General features: G+C 36.3%; 3 protein-coding genes across 5 annotated transcripts in view; 2 read left to right on the forward strand and 1 right to left on the reverse strand.

The window, feature by feature from the left end:
- Window positions 1-2,447, forward strand: part of jdp (DnaJ domain-containing protein) — a 32,256-nt gene extending 29,809 nt beyond the window's left edge. For all 3 annotated transcript variants that reach the window (XM_036357277.2, XM_036357276.2, XM_014230762.3), the window contains exon 5: window positions 241-2,447. In XM_036357277.2, coding sequence (XP_036213170.1) covers window positions 241-468 — 228 coding nt within the window. In that variant the 3' untranslated portion in view covers window positions 469-2,447. The remainder of the gene's footprint in view (window positions 1-240) is intronic.
- LOC106614786 (uncharacterized) lies at window positions 2,441-10,400 on the reverse strand. Its single transcript, XM_070109814.1, has 16 exons — window positions 8,869-10,400; window positions 8,092-8,243; window positions 7,870-8,020; window positions 7,511-7,698; window positions 7,274-7,407; window positions 6,758-7,213; window positions 6,613-6,666; window positions 6,277-6,542; window positions 5,321-5,587; window positions 4,496-4,647; window positions 4,106-4,262; window positions 3,696-4,047; window positions 3,141-3,617; window positions 3,010-3,066; window positions 2,777-2,942; window positions 2,441-2,705 (listed from the first exon to the last, which is right to left on the reverse strand). The coding sequence occupies exons 1-16, from the start codon at window positions 9,057-9,059 to the stop codon at window positions 2,629-2,631; spliced, it is 3,297 nt and encodes a 1,098-aa protein (XP_069965915.1). The 5' UTR covers window positions 9,060-10,400; the 3' UTR covers window positions 2,441-2,628.
- A 461-nt stretch (window positions 10,401-10,861) lies between these two features.
- PH4alphaSG1 (prolyl-4-hydroxylase-alpha SG1) lies at window positions 10,862-13,606 on the forward strand. The gene is made up of 8 exons (XM_014230719.3): window positions 10,862-11,118; window positions 11,190-11,344; window positions 11,406-11,768; window positions 11,840-11,994; window positions 12,070-12,516; window positions 12,579-12,638; window positions 12,745-12,910; window positions 13,386-13,606. The coding sequence occupies exons 1-8, from the start codon at window positions 10,940-10,942 to the stop codon at window positions 13,502-13,504; spliced, it is 1,644 nt and encodes a 547-aa protein (XP_014086194.2). The 5' UTR covers window positions 10,862-10,939; the 3' UTR covers window positions 13,505-13,606.
- Window positions 13,607-13,617: the final 11 nt, after the last annotated feature.

Consider the following 13,617-nt stretch of genomic DNA (forward strand, 5'->3'; position numbering starts at 1 on the left):
AAATGACAAGCACATTTAAAATAAACAAAATTGAGTAAATCAAAACTCACTCGGCAATCGCAAAAAAAATTTTCCCTCGCATTTATGTTATATTAATATACCCTCGATTGGAGTGGTCAAATGAAGAGCAAACAATTCACCGTGACTACATGAGATTCGGATAGTAGATCACACACACACAACAACAGCACAAACGAGCACGGAGTTTATATATTCAATAATTATCTCTTCAAACCACAGTCCATGCACTGGGCCACGCCAAAGACCAAAGACCGTATGCTGCCCGAGGCGGGCGCCGCCACAGGCGCTGGCGGTAGTGGCAGCGGTGGGCTCTCGGCGGCCTCGCCCAATCCGGCCCATCGCCGTGCCTCCGAGGGTGGCGCTGCGCTCTACTACGGCAACCGGAAAACCGAATGGGGCACCGAGAACTCCGATGTAGCCAACAAGTTTCGCAACTACGAAATTTAAATAGACAATGCAACAACAATACCAAAAATATTTACATAAAAAAGAAGTAGAATACTCGCGCAGCGGTCAACAACAACAACTGCAACAACACGGAATATGTAAGCGAGAAGAGCGCGATGAATGCCACAGAACCCACAATATCAAATGGAGTACACCGGAAGTTTTGACCACTGATATTTACAAACAACACACACACGCACACTAACTCATAGAATTATATATGTGTATACATACACACACACACACATGCAGACACACGTGCCGAGATTGCAGCATGCAACCCCGCTCTGCCGGTGGTTAGCACTGATTTGAAGCCCACAATTTTGATGACTTTTATCATATCCAAAAATTTTCAGAACTTATCTAAATGTATACACTGAATGTTTTGACAAAATACATGTTGTTACTTATTATATATTCATTGTAAAGGTTAAGATAGCATTCATATTATACGATACATATACATGCATAAATATATAAATGTATTTGATTAAAGCGAATTAAACAAGAAACTAGAAAAAAACACAAAACTAAGAAACTGTAATTTCAATAAACGCCTAAAAATAACACGAAGACGATGATTAAGAAAATGAAAAAAAATACAAAAACAAATAAAAGAAATTATGAAAAATGAAAACTATTTAAAATAAGTGTAAACCAAATATTATAAATCAAATATTAAAATGTATTATGAAAGTGAAAAATATTTATATAAAAATTTAAGCAATTAGCAGCATTAAATGTATTTATTTATGGAGCAGAATAAATTTACGATGTTGAACAAAACACATATTTATAAACTTATATTAACTAAGCTAAGAACTGTGTTGAAGTAAATATCTATTGATGTTACATGTGTGCCCCCCATGACAATCCCCGTTTTTGAGAACTTTACTAACTGTGTGAGCAAAGCAAAAGCGAATGCTAATATTTATATACACCAAAAAAATAGCAAGCAGCTTGTCCAACACTCTTACACATTGCACGAAGACAAAAAACCAGCTGAGAGATGCAAAAAAAAAAAATATTTCAAAAATTGCGATAAACTAAAATCAAATCTGAAGCGAATTTAAAGCAAAATAATAAGAAAAGATTTACAAAAAAAATTAAATTTAAGAAACTGGAGAACCGCAAAAAATAAAAAAAACATTACAAAAGAAAACGCAAAAGCTGTTTACTTCCGTTGCCTAACTGTATTGATGTTGCGCACAATGTCAAATGTCAAAATGCAAACAAATCAAAACCTACTCACTTATATATTAAAAAAAAAGTACACCTACAATTTTCAAAAACTAAGAATTGAAAAAAGTTCAATTACAAATCGCAAAATAGTTATGCAGACAAAACTGTCGAAAGTTGAGACTCGAAAAGCAGATCTAGCAAATCTAGCGCAAAACAACTTAGTGTTTACTTATGATAATCCACGTAAAATGAACCACCTACCAAAGAAAAGCAAAAAAATAAAAAAAAAATAATATTTCTTCTTTTTTGATATTTTGAAGCGCAAAGTTGCGCCGTAATTGAAGCACTTATGACAAATACAGCATATTAAGAATATTAGAAATTCAAATTTCCATTAACCACTTGTATTTTAAATATATATATAGTAAAGAATCTTACTAATATAACATAAGAAATACATATTTATGTATAAATGTTGACATTTGTGTTGTTTGAATACTTCGGCCTGTGAAAGAATAGTTAAAACTCACAAGTCCACATAATTAATAATGATAAACGATAAGGTGCAGCATCGCAGTGACAAAAAAATTAGAGAACAAGGTATGAACGTTATTTTTAGCAAATAAAACGATTTTCTTAGCTGTTTACAAAAATTAATAAGAAATAAAACAGGCAAATAAATAAAATGTTTAGTGGAATTGCCACAAGGTCTTAATGAATAGTGAAATGAACTAACTTTATTGCTGAACATTCTGCAGAAAATACACACAATAATTAAAAGAAACACTTAAAACTAATTTACGGCTTTGCTTACTTTAACTTTTCGGTATTGGATTTTGCAGATCGTGTAAGTATTTTGAAGAAAATATTTTGTTTTTCACCACTAAAATAAACAGCCTCATCCGAATTGAGTTAACGAAATCGACTTTACATAAATATAATACTTAAACATTAAAATATATCAACCATGAAAAGCCTTCAAGGGCCGCTGTCAGGCCACAACTCGCAAGGTCGTCTGTCGCTCTGCACATATTCGCGTATCCAACGATTGAGCACTTGAAAGGCGCAGAGAAACACATTATTTTTCTCAAAAAGGTACCCCCGAATATAAACGCTTGCAACTTACCCCACTTTGAGCCCACAATAATCGGACAGCCGCCGTGAAGAGTGCGAGGGTCCCTTACACCGTCGGCATGCATATTATACCAAAATGCCGCAGCGCCCTTCCTGGGCATCAACAGACGCTTGAGGTAGGGGAAGGCAGTGCCACCGCCCTGCTCAACATCCGTTAACTTGAATATAAATATATACACATTCATCTCTGTGATTTAAGTAGGAAAGAGAGGCACATTTACTCACATAAAAAAGCAGAGTTGCAATCCGATTACCCATTTCAGGATTACTTATGAAGCTCTCCTAAAAGAAAATATGGCAACAAAAAAAGTTAATTTTTACAACAATATTTGCGAAACAGCAAAGATTTTCCTCACCGCCTTCAATTCAAACGCGTCGTAATGTTGTCCGTAGTGTCCGCCTATGCCATAATTCTGAAATTGGTGATCTTCTGCAAAATCCATATTCAAATCAGACATATGCGCAGCGCGCATATCAATCGCTTGCAGTAGTTTGTGTGACTGCTTTGGCAGGAAGACAAATTGACTTGTGCGAACCGGCGAGATTAGGCTCTCGTTGTAACCCATCACTTTTGCTCGCACTATATGATTATTGGATAAAGTCTTCATTTTCTCGATTTCAGCATCCGACACAACATCGTAATAAACCACAAGAAGCGGATCATGATTTAACTCTTCGGCTTTAATGGGTGCGATCAGTAGAAATGGATGGGTTTCGGTGAGATAGCCGCAACGCAATTCACGCTCCTCGCTTGGAGTTTGCTTAAGCAAACCATTGCAGGTGTGTTTGTAGCGCGTGAACTCATCGGTGCTGTGCAGGTGCGCTGGCAGGGGCTGTGTTAGCGTTTAAACATTAGCTTCACAATAGGGGAAAATGAAAGAACTACACAGATTTAAAGACATTTTACGCACCTCGTGCTCGTCGGTGAGATCAACAGTCGAATATTCCCCCAACATGTTTTCTAACTGGAAATCTAAGTAGCTCTTCGTATAGTTCTCGACATCCGGTCGCAATGCTACAAGCTCAGCATAGGTTTGGTTTGCGCCCTTCAAATCACCCAAGTGCCTTTTAGTCTTCGCCAATAATTCCAAAACTTCGGCTTCATCGGTTTTCTCCGACACGTACTGCAGTTCGCCGGTGTTCTCTTCGGCTTTGTGCCAACGTTGTAGTGCTTCCAAGGCCCAAGCATGTGCTAGTCGCATTTGATTTTCCTTTTCAGCATATTTCGCAATATCCCAACAGAGTCGTGCATCTATTACCCCGCTATTATACAATAAGTTATTACGACTGGGGTTGTTAACTTGCACTATTATCTACTCACTTGTATTTCACACCCTCTAGAATACCTTGAGCCATATCAGACGTTTTCAACCGGTAGACATCTTGTATGCGCAAAAAGCCGGCAATAGCTCCTTCTAAATCGCTAACTTCGGGGAACGGATGGACGTTAACGTAATGTTCTATTTTACTGAGCGCTTCTGTTAAGTATCAGAAATTATCGTAATGTTATCTATCAATCAATTTAAACAAATTTATATTATTTCAAAGGAATTTGTCATCTAATGTTAACTTGTTCGGGTTTGAGTTAATCAATATAAGAAAACAAGAGTCTTATTTCATATTTGGGACACATGAGAAAGACCACAACCAGCTAAATAATAAGATGCAAAATGCAAATTATGAATAATACAGTATATATGATTTACATTACTTTTTCCCGAATCATGTTGCATAATATTTTCAACACGCTCCCAGTCCAAAGTTAAACGTTTTGTCAATAAATATTTGTTTACAGGACTGTCAAAATAGTCCAAGCCTTCCAGTAGCGCTTCATAACGATCACTTTCCAATTCGGCCAAACGACTGCAAAAACGTGTGTTATGATTAGAAACAATGTTGGTAGCATTGCATTCATACATACTTAAACAGTTTACACATATAAAAACTAAAATATTATTATTTGGTCGAAATGTGTCTCTTGTTCTTTTTATCTAACTTTCTTTTCAATTTATGTTTGTACTATGTTTCAGGATAATTTTATTGAAGTAAAGTGAATGGATCTAGTAAGAACAAGTATGTATAACTTTACGACTAATTACTGCCAAAAATTGCCGTACATATCCGTTACCACGCCGTCTAGCTATCTATTCTGTAAACATTCGCGAATGACCTGAACTGATTTGATTGTGCAGACGCTGTAAATAATTTCAAGTCGAATTAAAATCTAGAATAGTATACATTTTTCAAACTCGGTGCTTTCGTCGGACAATAACAGAAAAATTGTATCTAAATTATGATCTTCCTCACTACACAAGACTGGAAACCTGAAATCTCAAATTTATAATTTTGTTTTTTTCTTTACGAAATATTATGTTTTTTGCAATTTTTAGTTTTTTATTATTAAAATTAAAATGCGACTGTACTTCAAAAACTTAAAACGGTAACCGTAGCAGTAGAGAATAAATATTCGCCTAACGCAACTTTCAGAATATCTCCGCTAACTTCAAACGCTAAAGTCTTCTCCTGAAAAACTTACGCCTTGAGAAAATCCAATTTATTTTCATTAATCTCTACATATTTTTGCATATGCTTTAAGAGAACACCTTCAAATTGCACTAATTTTGACATTTGATGCACCGAAGAGAAGAACTCCATTTTGGACGCAAACACAGTTCCAGAATGGAGCAGCAAAACCACGCAGGTTAGCAGGAAAAATAACTGCATATTCACGGCGCAGAAACCGAGTATCACAATTACGCAGCAAATACAAATATTAATGATAAACCACTCGCCCCGCGCGCAACTTCAATGAACCGCTAACCGTTCTAGCGAAATTCGAAAATCCAACTGAAAGTCACGTAACCAAAGGCAATCACTGTGGGCTTTACATAGAGTGAAAAGGTTAAAGAAAGGCTCTAAGCAAGTTTGCTCGTGGGTCGGTGGCTCATATGTAAAGCAATTAGCTAACAGGTTTCTAATTTGCATATTTGTTACCAAAGCGTACTGCTGGTGAGCTGCAGAGCTTTCGGGTCAATGAGCCGGCTGATCACAACAGCACACATAATAAGTTGTTGTTTAGAAGCCAGTAGACAAATTCTCACACATAAATGTTTACATACTACCATATATAAACTGTAAATATGTAAATAGGTGAATGTATAATTTATCTTTAGGCTCTGCATGAATTTTAATATTTTCTATAAACTAATAACTCCGGCTTTTTTGACCGACAAACCAAACGAGAAAAAAGTTTCATCTGTAGAGATTAGGCGACAATAACAAAGGTAGCGGAATTTACTACCAACCGAACTTACTACTGAAGGACCTTACTATAATATTAAGACTTTGCCACTTCGATTTTATTCGTATTTATTTATACAACTGAGTTTTAAAAAAAAAAATAATTTTTCGAGTCTAAACATGTATACTACAAGTATTTTTAATTAAACTATTCTTTATAGCAGGGCAATCGGAACATTTGGTTTCGCTCACGTATCCATTTGTTGGTCACTGCAATAAATCAGTAGAAAGTCATTCGAATATTTATAAACATTCATATTATATGTATATGTCTTTGTATTCAAAAACGTACCCCACTTAGAGCCAACTATAACTGGACAACCGGCATGCAGAGTTTTATAATCAGCCTCGAACCGATTATTGAGGTTATACCACACGATAGCCGTGCCCTTTTTGGGAAAGACCGCAGTTTTTATATTTGGAAACACGGTAGCGCCGCCTTGGTCCACATCACTCATCTAGCACACAAATTTTGTACAATATACACATATATTCTATAATATTTAAGAAAACTAATAACTTGCTTACGTAAAAGAGTACCGTTGCCTTACGGTCACCATGCATCGCCACAATATCAGTTGTCTAAAACAAAAGCATTGATTTGGATTTATTATTCAATGTCCACATGCTGAGCCACAGTGCAGCGTCAATTAAACGCGCTCTAATTGCTTACCATGGAGACATTGAAGAAATCGAAATGCGTAGCATAGTGTCCACCAAGTCCATAATTCATCACTTGCAACATTTCCGAGCCGTTAAGTTCAAATCCAGTCATATCTTCAATTCGTTTATTAACGCGAGTTGTTACCTCATTTGTACCATCATAGAACCAAGCAAATTTTGAGGTGCGCCCGGCAACAACCTCGCTCAATTTGCGTTCTTCACTATACACGGTGGCACGCCTCAAAACCGGTTGGGCCATACGCTGAAGCGTTGCGATTTCCTCGTCGCTCATAACGTCGTGGTAAATAACCAAGTACGGATCAAGGCTTAGGATTTCCATTTTCAAGGGAGCCAATTTAATGAAAGCTGTGGTGGTCGTATTGTAGACGCAATAGAGCTTCGATAGTTCATTTGAAAATGCGCCACGACAGCCAAGTTGGTAATTGCTTGGCGGGCTTTTCGTGTACTGGGGATGAATGTGCATCGCACTGTGTTATTGTTTTAATTCCGAATTGGAAAAACTTACCGGTATTGGTTGTGGATTATAGGTTTTAATGTGCAATTCCACGTCATTTTTCCGGCGCTGTAGCTCCGAGTTCGGCTTCGACGAAGGTATACTCAATATCACATTAAACATTGTCAGAGCATCCTGATAGCGATCTAAAAGTGAGGAGGTGTGCCAATTAATCTATCCTCCGGCTTTAGTACACATATTGTATAAATATATATGGTAAATAGTTTTTATATGTATTTTTGTATGTACATTGTTTCAGAAGAGTTTCGGCATACAGCTCCATAATTTTTCCTCTGCTCAAGTCATGCAATCTTAACAACGCATCTTCTTCGTACAAACTGATTGCGGAATAAAGCCATAATCCAGCGCCTAAATAATCGCTCCTACTGAACAGCTCGAAACCCAATGCGTAGCAATCGAGTGCCGACAATTTTGTGCTACAAAGAGATTTTTTATTTAAATTTCCAATTTTTATGCGATAAAACCTCGGCAATATAAAATTTACACTGTTCTTTATAAGTACTCTTAGGTCGCTTGTTCAGAAATATGTATGTACACTCGATAATTTACCGTTGCTTATCGAATGGCCCTTTTGTGTTGATACTCACTCGTACTTTTTGCCATTAATTATACCATTTATGAGGTCTTCTGTTTTAAGATCGTATGTGTCTTGTAGTCGGCTGATTCCGTTTACCGCCTCGCCCCAATCGTTTTCCTTAGGCAAATGGTACCAATACTCGTGTAGAGCTTTAATTTGCTCTTCAGAAAAACAAAAAATATATTGTTATTATTGTAATGCTTTAAATTGCAAGAATTTAGGAATAAATTACCTTGACCAACGCTTTGTTTCATATAGATGTCCAAATAAGTCCAGTCCTTCTGCAACCGGCGTACCAAAGAGAATACATTTGTAGGAATGGATATGTAGTAACCAGGATTATTCTGTGCCTTGTCATTTTCTGCGCGGAGGTTAGTAATGAGGCTTTAGGAAAAGTATAGAAATACGTATGTTTAATTTACAACAAAAATATTTAAACATGGATATGGTTGCATTGACAAAATTTTGCTGTGGTTTTGATTTCATATGAAATCTTAGAAAATTTTTTCCAAAAACAAATCACTTATATCTTTGCACATCTTGGAACTGCTGATATCGAACCATAATAGGATATAGCTATTACACAAACTGTTCCATTAATACCAAGTTCTTTTATAGATAACTCTTTCTTGTTGAAAGATATATTCACGAAATTTGGCATAGATTATTATTATCCACGGCAACGACCGATTAAAATCAAGTTCTTGCATGCAAAACTTTATCTGTGAAAGGTATTATAGCTTCGGTGCAACCGAAGAAGAAGTTTTAGGGTATATGAATCGTTCAAAATATTTGCTAATAGAGAGCTTGGAGTTTGTAATAAATATTTTTGTAGGGGGTTATAGGGTTTTACTTCCGTATGACGTCGTATAATTTAATGTACTTTCTTAATATATAAATTTGTAAATAGCTATTGAACCTTTACATGATGACGCTATTTTGTAAAACGTTGGAGTGATAACTCAAAATAAAAATATTTGCAGCAACGCAAATCACAACAACACTTCACCTGCGAATGACGAGTAACTTTTCTTCCAGTTCTTTCGCGTAGTTTTCCAAATTTTGTATCAAATATGCTTCCGTCTCGATCAATTGTTCCAGACCGGCAACTGACGTCGTGAGACTGTCGAAGCTTTGAGCGTTTTGTGATGCGCCAAAGTCGGCGCCGAGGAGCAGAAGCAATAAACCGAAAACGAACATATTTCCGGTGCGGTTCGCCCGATTGTTGGCAACTAAATGAAAACGTTAGTTGGTCAAAGTCTTTGAATATGGGTTAAATAGTACTTAGACTCTTACACAAAGTGATAATTAACCATATTTTTGCCGTTCATATCAATTCTAGATAGCTGAACTAGCTTCCCTCTTCTATCTATGTCGTGAATGTGCCCTTTTTCTGTTTGTTTATCATCAAAATGTTGCTCAGACAAATCAAAATAATTAAAGTTGAAGAAGATCACATTGACGGTTCAGCAACGTGCCAAGTGGATGCTTGCACGTTGCTGGCATACGGTTTTGAATCGCGTTTGTCTAGCAAACATTGTTTGCTGATATGATATTATGGTTGTAACATCAAAATTGTTGCCTCGTCTTTTTATCAATGCCGCGGTCTCAGGTAGAAGTGAGGTTATGTGTTGATAAAAGCGCGTTTATCAGCTGCGTTGTGTTGCTCTTCAATATCATTATGTTATTTTCTTCTTGTTATTGTTCCGCTTGTTCAAACAGCGCGAAGTAGTACCGGTGCGTGCAAAAATGCACATTGATTAGCCTCCGATGGTATAACTTGAATGAAGAACTGCTACATAAGCGACGTATGCATGTTATGGGACTGATTATTTTTTCTCTTCTATATACTTATAGCATTAGATGGGTGTATGGAATATGTGTGTATATATTTCTGATAAGAAATAAGAAGCAAATCGTTTTTTTTAATTAACCACTTCAAATCCAGATTTCGATCTATGAATTTCAGCGTCTTTTTACGCTGAAATAATTCAGTGTTTTTATGCAGAATTTGAACTAAATAAATGCAATTGTTATCTTTTGAGTAGGAACGTTCAAATTTTCTTGATGAATACAAAGATATATGTATGTAGCTTTCACACGAGCATAGTAGCACTAAATTTGTCTTCTCACTATCTACAAGGGCATGGGCCAATCTTGTTAGTTTTCATTACAAGTTTTAAATTGGCAGTTTGTAATTTTGTACCGCTGGTACAGCTGGTTTGCGAGTTTAAAACAATTCAGTCAAGAATTTTCAGAAATTTTTTTTGCTAATAAATCATGTTATTTTACAAAAGTAGTAATATGTTTTAACTTGAAGTCACGAAAATTTCAAAAAAAAAATTTTAATTTCCAAAGTTATAGCCATCTGTGTTGACCCAGTTCCAAAACAAGGTCCTTGCGGTGACAATCATATGTCCTTGGAGATTCATCCAAAATAGATTCATTCGGTCATTGCACTATACATAGTTTCATGTAACACCATTAAACCACAACAGTGGTCTGAATACAAGCACTAAAAAAAGTAACTATATCTACCATAAATACTGACTCTTATTTCGCCTGCACTTTCTTTAAATCAATTCGCATTGTCGGCTGACTCATTTTTCGGTGGCTACATCTTAAACTAAACTAAACTAAAACGGCAGCAAAATATTGATCAAGCAATGAGTTAAGAGATCAGTACTCGTTACTCAGCTATTGTTATAGTTATAGTTTGTTTAGATGGCGCAGAACAAAGGCTTTTGCTTCAAAAATAGCAGTTCCGAGTTAACGACCTGATATCTTCAATTTTTTTTTACAAGTTGAAATTTTCTTGCACTGCATCGAGTCATTTATAGATAATAATAAATGAAGTCGAAATTAAGAAATACGGAGCGTTTTCTTGTTTTTCATATACACGCTTAAAAATATACATTACTCTTCAGAACTCGCTGGGCCGGCATTTTTTCAACACTTGTGTAAACAGTGACTTTCCGTATATTGAACTACTTTCAGTGAAATGCAGTAAGTTGGTTGAATTTAATTTCAGTTGTAATTGTAAAGCCAACGAGGCAACAGCTGAGGATTGCTCTCCGATAATGAAGCCCCAACAGTTCATAATTTTAGCGGTGCTGACTTTTTTTAGTCGAAATGTGAAAGCGGATTACTATACATCTGTTATAAGTTTAAGTGATTTACTGGAGTTAGAAAGGAAGGCGATTACATATCTGGAAACATATATGGAGAAAACGGAGGCAATTAGTCGGCAAGTTAATGAGTAAGTTGCAAATAGTGCAAACACAAAAACGTGGCAATGGTTTGTGTAAAGTGCGTTCAATATTCTCATAGAACACTAAACGATTTGGAGCAGGTTTCTCAAGAGGCCGAAGACGACTTCTATGAACACTATTCTAATCCACTGAATGCGTATAAGATTATTAGGCGCTTTGTGATCGATTGGCAGAACTTAAACAAGACTGTGTTCGCAGAGCAACCCGCACGAGGTGAGATAATGCTTTACCAAACGCAAAAATTATAAATAAGTTGTGTATCCCTTGAGAATAGAATATACTGCTAATATCACCGAATTGGAAAAGAAGGACGGTTTTGAGCTCCCCACCAGTGAAGATTTGTTGGGCGCCAGCAAAGGGTTAGCGCGTTTACAGCGCACCTATCAACAAGAAACCATTGATGTGGCTGGTGGCGACCTAATGGAAATGAACTTTTCTTCCAATTTTACCGCGAGCGAGTGCTTTTGGTTAGGCCGAAATTTGTATATAGCAGGAGATCTTAAGTATGCAGCCGAGTGGCTTATACAGGCGCGCATCCGTTTGGCCGAGGAAAGGAAAGAGTCTAATGAAGTGTTTATAGGGCAAATCACCGACGTGCAGATCCTGGAGCAGCTATCGATTACCATGTTTTATTTAGGTGAATTGTTATGCAACAGTGAAAATTTTATTTTAGTAAAATTCTGGCGCTTTGTTTTTAAACATTTTCAGGTAAGAGCAAGCTGGCTTTGCTTTTCATTGATGAACTTTTGGCCCAAGATCCCAACAATGCACATGGTTTGAGCAATAGGTTGAACTACTCTAATAAGGCAGTTGCGGAGCGATATGACATTTCAAATGAGGATGAATCCAAAAAATTTATGCAGGTATGTACCATATATATATCTATATACTTTTCCCTTGGTATTGTATTTTTTGTCACAATTAACTCTCACTCACAGCGCAGCGAACTCGACGAAATCTTCGACCAGACATGCAATGGTGAACTGCAGCAAACACCGCGCGAAAAACGTCGTCTACGCTGCCGTTATGTGCATAACAATGTGCCCTTCCGTTTTATAGCGCCCTTCAAGAAGGAAGAGCTGAACCTCGATCCATCTATTGCATACTATCATGACAGCATATATGAGAAAGAAATTGAACAAATATTCGATGCATCCGAAAATTATGTGGAGAGATCTACGGTCGGCGATTTAAATCACTCAGGTTACTCGGACGTACGTACAAGTCAAAATACTTGGCTCGATTTTGCGGCTTACCCATTTTTGAATAACATCGCACAACGCTTAAGGGATGTAACGGGTCTGTCTTTGGAATCCGGTGAGCATTTACAAGTAGCCAATTATGGCTTAGGAGGTCATTACGGCGCTCATTATGACTTCTCGGAGGTGATTATAACAATATTTATTACCATTCATATGTTCTTCATGCTGAACAATTGTCTTCTTAGATGTTCGAAAAAGATGAGTATAATGGTCAAGGAAATCGCATAGCAACCGCATTATTTTATGTAAGTTTTGTCGTTCGAAGAATTATTATTATATTAAATATGTATGATTGTATTTGTTGTCTCCTAAAACATTTTGTTACTCTGCTTTTTTCTTTATACTATATAGATTAACGATGTGGAACTTGGTGGTGCTACCGCCTTTCCCTATCTGCACTTGTCTGTGCCCCCCATTAAGGGCAGCATGATCGTTTGGTACAATTTACACAACTCGCTAGAACTGGATTATCGCACAAAACATGGCGGTTGTCCGGTGTTGATGGGCTCAAAGTGGAGTAAGTCCTAATCAATTATTTTCTTTTTGTTAAGACAAGAAGCATATTAATTTTAAATTACCATGGTCCAGGGAGCCAAATTTCATAAGTTTAGAAAGCAGAAAATTGGGAAAGTAAATGAAATGAATAGGAATTTTTTAAATTTGTTCAATTAGCGATTATAAATATTTTCGGAGAGTTATAAATATGCATTAACTAGCGATATGTGGTAGGAAGAGAGCGCGTCACATTATCCTTTGAACTGAGTTCATTTAGTTTTTATACTCGCATTGGTTCCTTGTACCACAACAACAATATTTATGATTTAATTTCTTTCATAATTATCGACAATGATTTTATAGTATCTTCGAAAAAATTTGCTTCATCAAAACGGCTGAAGCGGTGTGCTAAAAACAACACTTCCATAGTGCTTCCAGTTTTAATAATTAATAAACATTAAGGGCATCTAATAATATTATATTTCTTCATTTCCCAGTCTGCAACGAGTGGTTCCACGTAACTGGACAGGAATTCCTTCGGCCTTGCGGTAAAGAGCAGGATGGTTATAAATCAATACAATGGAAAGATTTGTACGAAACGAAAGCAGAGCATTAAAAAATTAAAGTGATTTCATTAAACTACAGTAAAAATTTTGTAACAAAATATTGTATGTACATATGTGTATATCTGTGTAAAATTAAAAAAAAAATTTGTTTACTAATTTTGTT

Source organism: Bactrocera oleae, chromosome 2 (assembly GCF_042242935.1).
Source record: "Bactrocera oleae isolate idBacOlea1 chromosome 2, idBacOlea1, whole genome shotgun sequence".
Taxonomy (NCBI): domain Eukaryota; kingdom Metazoa; phylum Arthropoda; class Insecta; order Diptera; family Tephritidae; genus Bactrocera; species Bactrocera oleae.